Raw genomic sequence first — 8,934 nt, 5'->3', positions numbered from 1 at the left:
TTACATTATTAACAATGTTACGGCCATTCAAAATACCTCCTGTAATTAAATCCATGCTCTCCTTTGTATTTGGTGGTTGTGTCAAAGCAAGAGACTGATATGCCTCTTTGGAAAATGCCTCTACCAAGTTTATTTCACAGATGTTTCTGACCATGAGTAACCCCAACTTGGTGTGTTTTTCAGAGCAGATTTATTGATTTGGGTGCCCCAGGAAAACATTGTCTTGATTTATATTTCACCTGTTCCCCAACTGGAAATGTTGGCATTGGCAGTGGTGGAAGAAAAGGCTAAATATTGTAAACTTCTTTCCAGAATTCAAACCACTAACAAACACGACTGCACGGTACAAATCCCGCATTCAAATTGATTTACTTCAATGAGTTTAAAAAAAAAAAAAAGCATCACCAGCCTCACATTGGCTTAATGTCTGTTCAAGGTGGAGCTTTTCAAACAAACAAGATTGTATTTGTGAGTCAAATCTGAACCTGCAACATAACCAGTAACATTTCTTTGTCAGGTAAACATAGTGGAAATACACAGCAAATTGTATGTTGAGTTGCATATTTTATGTAATATTATTGGGATACGTGAATTAGAATAGCAGCATAAAAAAAAGAAGTTGTGACCCCAGGCAGTTTCCTACCTTCCTAAATGATAAAGTAAGCCCCTGGGTTTAGTGTAAGTTGCTAACATTTGCTAATTAGCACTGAACACAGTAGAAGACGAGCTGCGGCTGATGGGAATGTTTGTTTTATGATGAAATACCTCTGAAACTGAGTACCAAATACAGTCAAATAGTGACCTGATCTTGAGGAAAAATCCAGTCTCCCGAGTAACTGGGATTCATCCTCTGGGGTCATTAAATGTCAACGCACAAAATTGCACGGCAATCCATCCAATAGTAATGTGATGAGCCATGACGGCGAGCTCAAAACGCAACCACTTGGCTTCACCCACTGAAGCAAGATAACTGGTAGGAACACAACAAGTACCTGAACTGCTGGAACAGTGACGACCCGGGCATTTTGCTCACATTAGGTTCCAAAGTGCTGTTTCAGGAACCCAACACGTCTGCAGTTGCTGCATCCCTGGCCAATCAGTTGCCATCTTCCTGCCGGGTGCAAAGTGACACAGAGGTCTCGACCCGAGGGACACGTTGGAGGCCGCCATTACCTCTCTCACAAGACTCTCTGCTAAAAAGCGTCAACATTTAACGGCCGCTGGGGGATGATTTTAAAGATCGAGAGTGATGCTTTTCATAAAGCCAACAGTGGCGTGTCAGACGTGAAATGACAAAAGAACATGAAATGAATCGACACAATGGCGGCTCCGGGTGTCTAAACAGGAAGCCATTACAGGAGCAGGCTGCTCCGCTTCTGCATCTCCAGGAGAAAATGTTTGAAAATATCCGTCTGTATGTGTTGCGTCAGTAAAAATCGGATTTTAAGTATCTGCTGTTTTGTTGTTGTATAACACACTTTAGGACACGGAGAACTCAATGAGCCTCAGTGGAAACATACAGTGTCCTCAACAGATGTGATTATGAGGATTAGGACTGTCTCTCACCCCCTCTGACCCTCTCATTCATCCAATGGGAGGGAGGGAGGGAGGGAGAGAGAGAGGGACAGAGCTGAGGGGAGATTGGCAAAAGGTTTCACTGTGCTGGCCAACATACTTCATACTTCAGCTAACAAACAGCTCTTTCTATTAATCAGCACGAGACTTTAATTCACATGGAAACATTCCTCAAACATTAGCTGTCAGCTTAACTTTTTGAAGTAGCTTTGTCTTTATTTGGAGAATATATTTGCTTATTTTGGAATAATAATAATGATTAAGACCATGATTGGACACGCAAAGAAACATCCTGGGGTAGGTAGTCTCATGTCCGGGCATCTATTGAGTGTGTGGTTATTTATATGACTAATATCAAGCTCTTTTTGTCACATGTTGACAAGGCCTACAAATCTGACATTTGCTTAAGTATAGTTTTTATGAGATGTTTGGGATTGGTTTTAAAATGTTAGACATGTGGTCATCAGTTTTGAATTCATTGAATGATGGGAAAGCCTTACTGATCGATCTTTGAAAAATATTACTGAACATATATGTCTGGAAAGTTCACATGTGCAGTTTATGTACAGCGTTTATCTATTGACTTGCAGATTGTATTTATTATATTATATTATATGTATTATTTCTATACCTAAAAGAGAAGATACATATTTACCTTTTTTGCTGTTGGTTGTACAAAACGATCAATAACAAAATGTCTCCTTGGGCTCTGGGAACATGTGATGAGCATTTTGCACCTTTTTTCTGACATTTTCTGACAAATCAATTATTTAAAAAGAATATTGGCAGATTGATCGTTAATGAGAATAAGCATTAGCTGCAACGCTAATCAAGTGTAACAATACATGTTACAGTAAAATGTCTGCCACAATGACTGAATGCCAAAATATACCTGAAAATGACAACTTTCCTACTCAGAGGTTTACAATGTAATAATATACTATATTATTATACAATATTATATTCAATTGATGCAGCCAGTGGCAGACTCCTTGAAAACAGCCTCCATCTTCCATTTCTTTAACAACCTTCTTGAAAAGGTCGGCATTGTGATCTTTGCGATCACCCAAAATCTCAGTTTTTTGTTTAAACGTAGGTATTTCACCTTATGACCAGACATTATGCTTTTCTTTTGTTCTTGCATATCTCCACCCGCCTTGCAAACTGCTTGTTGGTTTGTGTACAATGCACAGAGCTGGCCGCAATCACGCAACTGCAGAAAAAAAATCCAACTGAGACCCTCATTCAGAACGTGGTGCACATGACCAAACAATGCTCCTCAAAACCTGTACAATATCGTCATATCCCACAGGCCTTAAATCAGAAAACGGTACATTCGAAATGAGGCCAAATTCTCAATATCCAAACAGAAAGCTCTGTCTACATGACCCAAATCAAATGTGTCCTATTCGATAGAATAGTGGAATATTAGTGTGCGTTGTCAATATTGACATTAAAATAACATTAACACAGAGCTGAAAGCTCTAAAAGCTAGTAAGTGGACCTTTGAGCTTCGACTCCTTTGTTACATAACAACAACAAAAAATGTCATGATGATGTGATCATCCAAATTAAAAACAAGCACTGTGACTGCACATGATTACTTTGCATCATTGGCACGTTAATTTGCTCCACTGCTATAATAATAAGATGAAGAAAGGAAGAAAAAGAAAGACACAGAAGCCGCCTGTGCTTGTTTTCTTTTCTGTTGCTTCAGAGCTATGCTGAGGGTGACCCACATTCATGGATTGACGGGGTTGGTTTGGCAGCGCACCAGAAAAGTAATAAGGGCAGCAACAGTATCGAACCCCAGCGAGTATAAAACACTTCCTATATCGGTCAGACTCAATGGTAGAATGGGAAACACTCACTTGTGTGGCATGATAGAAAGATATCAGCACTTGGGAGTGGACAACTCCCAACACACAGGCTTGTCTTGATTATGTGTGCGTGTGCGTGTGTGTGTGTGTGTGTGTGTGTGTGTGTGTGTGTGTGGTTGTGTGACTGATCAAAGCTGACCTGCTTCTGTGTTTTTGTGTGCGGGTGGCTGTTTGTGTTTACTTCCATGATCGAAAAAGCCAAGCGTCTGCAGTCAGCGTTGTGCAAGTATGTTTCAATGGTTGTGTGTGTGTGTGTGTGTGTGTGTAGTAGCAACGGAAAAAAAAAAGGTTAATTGCAGCCCTATTCATATAATATTTACACTATCAACACTATCGGCATCTAAGTGCATGTCTGACGCAAGAGGTTCACGTCGTGAGTCGGAGTTGTGAAACAGTTGTGTGCTGGTGGGAGGGAGAGATCTGTTCCTCATCTCGCACACCGCGGCTTTAAGCTCGTGAATGTCAAAGTTTTAGCATTCTCCTAATCAACAACAAGGCAAGTGGCATCGCAATCAGACAGAAAACAGATGTCTAGATGCAGCTGAGAAGAGACATCCTTCAGTTCAACCTGATCAAACTGTCATCTCTCTACAGCTCGACTCGATCTGTGCAGGCTCAGAACAGCTGTTCGGCTGTGGTGTGACTCTACCCTCTTCTCTTTCCCTCTCTCTCTCTCTCTCTCTCTCTCTTTGGGTCTCATACAGTACACACACACACAGAGAATCATGTCGCAAAGTAGACAGGAAATGAATGGCAGAGCTGTGTTGATGAGTAGCTGCTGCTCGGTGAGAGGATTGACACGGCTAAGCTTTAGGTGTTTAAGATGACATACCACATTATCCCCCTGTCCTCCTTGTGTGCTTTTCTATTTTAATTCCTGTCATCATCACAGCTCAGCACATCAAATAAAAGTGTACGCGTGGGTGTGCACACACTTGAGCCTGCGTCGGTGTGTGTGCGCCAGCCAATTTACGGGGATGTGTGTGTGCATATATGCATATGTTTTGCTCTGAATGTGTGTGCGTGTGTGTGTGTGTGTGTGTGTGTGTGTGGCGCTGTCGATCAGTCTGACAGGTATAGTGTTGAGGAGGAGAAGCTGGCACACACAGAGATGCAGCAGCTCTCTTCCAACGCGTCCTTGCCCGCTCAACCCAGGCTGACAGTGAGCTTCCTCACACATGGCCTGGGCCTCATGCATATGGAGGAGGGCAAGGAGAGGAAAAACAGGAATAACAACTACTCGCGGACGTGTGCGTGTACGCACACAGTGTGTGTGAGTGCGGGGATTTCACACAGGTGTATGTTCATGGTACATATCACAGCGAACCACTTTATGAAAGGTGTTGTTTTTTTTTATCCTTATATGTCTCTATGGATTGGGACTAAAGCAATCCTCCTCTCCTCTTCTCTCCTCAGTTAATCCCTCAATTTGTCTTCCTGAGTCTGGGCGTTACAGGTGCCACCCTCTATCTGATCCGCCTGGCAAGAGGACCCCATGTCACGTAAGATGGTTGTCTGTCTAAACTTGTGTAGCCATTGTGAAAATCCTCCTCCTTGACTTTGATGCTGAGAGAATCTTCATATCTTTCCCATTATTTTCTGAGCCGAGCATAAGCTTGTGGCGAGGTTGTGTCTTCAGGTTGTGTCTTTGGTGTGTTTGGTTAACAGCTAACGGTACTTCAAGTATACACTAGTGATCCTGAACCCAATATCTGTAATACATTTTATTCACTGTAGAAATTCAGCATAATATATGTACGAGCGTCAGGATACTCCTAACACCTGAGGAGAAAGGATGCTGGGTTCAGCGCTCACTAGCCAGGCAGCTCCTTGGGGCAGCATAAAGTCTTTTCTCATTACGAACAATTTTTAAAAAAGGACACACAAAAGGACGCTCAGGAAAAACATCCTAAATGGACGCGGGTGCTTTCGTGCCAACGTCTGACCGAACTACACTGTAGTCGATTTTATTAGCTCCAAAAACCCAAGCCAACATCTTTTTTTCTTTGTAACATTAAAAAGTTTGCTTGACAATTAAATGGAAACATGGCGTTTATGAGCTGAATCCAAACCTCGGATACATTAAGCTAGGGCTCATTTGAGAATAATCCTGCCAATAGAGTCGGGTCCCGATAGCCAGTCATCTTTTGGATCCGTGTTCGGGCTTGAAATGAACCCAGATCGCTCAGCTTCGAGGCAAATTAATCTCACTTGTTCCTCTTAGCAAAGAGCAATCCTTTTTGCTGCTGATGTCCGTCTCTTTTGCCAGAATAAATAACACCAAGTGTCACAGACAGCAGATAATCAGTTGTACTTTGTTAACGTACATCTTGTAAGTCCCAAAGGGAAAAAAACAACAACTATTGTCTATCACAGCAGTTCTCTGTGTGCATACTTGGGGGAATTTTTTTTTTTTTTTTAAAGTGTATTTCTCTTATAAACCAAAGTTGGACAGTTGGTCTTATTAAACTACGAAAACACACAGACCGGTGATTCATCTTTAGTAAGCTAGTTTCAGGAAGCAGAGCCCCGGTCACCTTTCTTTTTCTTCATCATAGCGATCACTGAACCTTTACCATTAAATAGTTCAGAATCTGGATCTCCAGTAACTGGGACAAGTGTAGAGAGAAGGAAGGTGTGCAAAATAAGAACTCCTTAAATTCATGCAGCACTAATATAATCCTAATTTCACATGTTATGCTGCTAATATAATTGTCTACTTCTTCCTCAGCCAATAAAAGTTGTTTAGATTTCAATTGAATCTTTTAGATGACGAGCACAAAAGCTTGATAAAGGTTTAATTCAGCGGACATTTAACAATTAACGATTGCACTGCATCCTTTTCTCTCTTATTGGCCAAAATATCAGATGACTATACCGAAATCAGTCAATAATTTCAGCCCCCTTGAGTTAAAGGTTGGGCTCTATTACAGATGTTGAAAGTGAAACAAAAAGATTATGATCAGTAAAAAAGAAATGGATTCAATAAGCAGATTGAGATTTCCTGAAATTAAATCAAACTAACTCTAATGCCGTCCACATGAGAGCACTGAACGAGGAACTAAATACATTGAATTAAAGTATAAAACCAAATATGACAGTATTCGACTGTCATATCTCAGAATCTGCACTGAGCCCAGTGACTGCCCACATACAGTATATGTGCACCGTTGGCGTTTCGGGCCACACACACACACACACACACACACACACACACACACACACACAACCACTTGTTCTGAGGGTCAGCCATGAAGCCTGACCTCATCACCCGCTGATGATGAGTGCTGTGGTCTGTGGCTGCCTCTCTCTCAGAGACGGTCCAGTGTTTGTGGTAATGTGGAGAGAGGAGGGGGAGACATGCTCGCTCTACCATCAGTCTCTCGGCCTCTTTGTTTGGGCTTTGGTGGCGTGACATGCTGCCAGAGGAGGGAGGAGGAGGAGGAGGAGGAAGAGGAGGAGGAGGGATGGACAGTCACGGTGGAGCTCTGTGACATCCAGTCTTTGCTTAATGAAGAGAGAAGCACGGCCAAGTCGCTGGGCTGAGTTCACCTCATCTCATAATCACCTCTTTTTAATCCAACTTGTGTCTCCATCCAACATCTACGCATGTCTCTCCCTTTGTCTTCGTCCTTCTGTTCCTCCGTCTCGGCCCGTTCGCCTTCCTTAACTCCGCATCGGATCTGCGCGTTGCCGTTCGCCTCCATCACGCATGCCTTGCTCGTCCTCATGTCTTTTCTCTTCCTTCTTCTTTCTTCTGCATGCCCTCATTCGGTCCACATTTGCAGCATGTGGGACAAGAAGAACAACCCAGAGCCTTGGAACAAGCTTGACCCAACCTACCAGTATAAGGTAACTATTCCCCTCACGCCAGTCGCTCACACAATCATGTCTGGCAGGAAAATGATCTCGACGAGAACGCCCTTGTTTCTTGTAAATCTCACATTCATCATCAGCAGCCTAACAAACAACCAAAATAGATCTGGACCAACCAATGTTGGCAAAAATAATGTCAGATCAACACGGCTGCGTCTGGCTTTCTTCTTGTTCCAACAAAAGGAAAACAAAGTGTCTTTCAAAAACAAATTAAGGCAGATGGAACCGGGAGCTTTGAATGGTCGGTAATAATTTGCCTTACCTTTTAAACAAGGCCAGAGCCTCAGACAGACTAATGAAAATATTATCAACGCTGACCCAAAATAGAGCAGAAAAACAACCAACTCGCAAGTCCCAGAAGAGGAGATCTGGCTGATGTGTTTTTCAAAGAAAAGAGCGTTTTTCCGAGCGTTTCAAGGCTGTACGGCTTGTCAGCCGAATGAAAGTCACTGCAGACAAAAGGTCAGGATACTGCATGTTTAATTCTCGATAGCAAGGCAAAGGTCTCGCATCAAAATTCTACAGAAGTCCAAACAATGATCATAATGAGGAGAGGGAAGTGGGAAAGAGGAGGGAGGGAGGAGGCTGAGGGTTTTAATGGAAGACCAATCAAGAAAGAAATAGACAGGAAGAAAATAATCACTGCCAGATGCAAAATTGTGTGTTTTTCACGGTTGGAGGGATGTGATGTATGCAGAACACATGCATGTTGTCACACAATATTTATATTATCCATTACACATGCAAACTGTTGTCCTGAAAGGCTCAGCAAGACAAAATCGGATAAATAAATGAGCTCGAAAGCATAATTTTGAATAAGTGTGTTTGGGTGAGTGTGCATCTGCACTTGAGGGGAAACAATGTTCACCCATGACTCTTTTTCTCCCCCCCCCCCCCCCCTCATACGTTCTCTTAAGGACAGGACTGATGGATTTAATTTAAGCAAAACAGATTTAAATGTATTCCTCCTGCCTTACACAGTTTGTGGCCGTCAACACAGACTACAAGAACCTGAAGAAAGAGGGCCCTGACTTCTAAAAGGTCCTCCGGGCAACTGCAGGGGCACCAAGTTTGGCAGGACCTCCTGCTGTCGCCTCAGTGATCGGTTTCCCATCATGCTCCATGACGAGAGCTCTGAATTAACACTGTAACCCCGTCAAGAAAAACGATTAAAGATTACATGAGAGAAAAAAAAAAGCCTGGTTTCCTCAGTGCACAATTTATGTCGCTATTATTTAGATCAGGGGTGTCAAACTCATTTCAGTGAAGGGGCCACGTGCTGCCCATTTTGATCACAAGTGGGCCGGACCAGTTAAATCACAGCATGACAACGCATACATAACGATAATGTTTCTCTATGTTTAAATCATCGGTGAAGGTTTTTGGACGATAAACTCTATTTTAATCTCTTTCGACAATTAACTAGAAACATAAAGGCCAAAAATTCAGACATCAGCCCTCTGTTTATCTGCCTGGGCTCTCTCTCCTCTGCAGATTCCCTCGCTTTGTGGCGCGTTTGTGACGCCACTTTCGTGACGTGATCCATTTTTAACAACTTCTAACACCATAATATCAGTGCTCACGTCAATGGTGACTATGGAAC

General features: G+C 42.5%; 1 protein-coding gene across 1 annotated transcript; it reads left to right on the top strand.

Moving 5' to 3' along the window:
* The first annotated feature begins 1,670 nt into the window (after nucleotides 1–1,670).
* Nucleotides 1,671–8,521, top strand: LOC137796756 (cytochrome c oxidase subunit NDUFA4-like). Its single transcript, XM_068594861.1, has 4 exons — nucleotides 1,671–1,872; nucleotides 4,872–4,957; nucleotides 7,244–7,307; nucleotides 8,313–8,521. The coding sequence occupies exons 1-4, from the start codon at nucleotides 1,831–1,833 to the stop codon at nucleotides 8,367–8,369; spliced, it is 249 nt and encodes an 82-aa protein (XP_068450962.1). The 5' UTR covers nucleotides 1,671–1,830; the 3' UTR covers nucleotides 8,370–8,521.
* Nucleotides 8,522–8,934: the final 413 nt, after the last annotated feature.

Source organism: Clinocottus analis, unplaced genomic scaffold, assembly GCF_023055335.1.
Source record: "Clinocottus analis isolate CAN_PGR_092001 unplaced genomic scaffold, fCliAna1.0.p SCAF_3, whole genome shotgun sequence".
Taxonomy (NCBI): domain Eukaryota; kingdom Metazoa; phylum Chordata; class Actinopteri; order Perciformes; family Cottidae; genus Clinocottus; species Clinocottus analis.
Note: the sequence above shows the minus strand (reverse complement) of the source record. Positions and strands in the feature narration are given on the sequence as shown.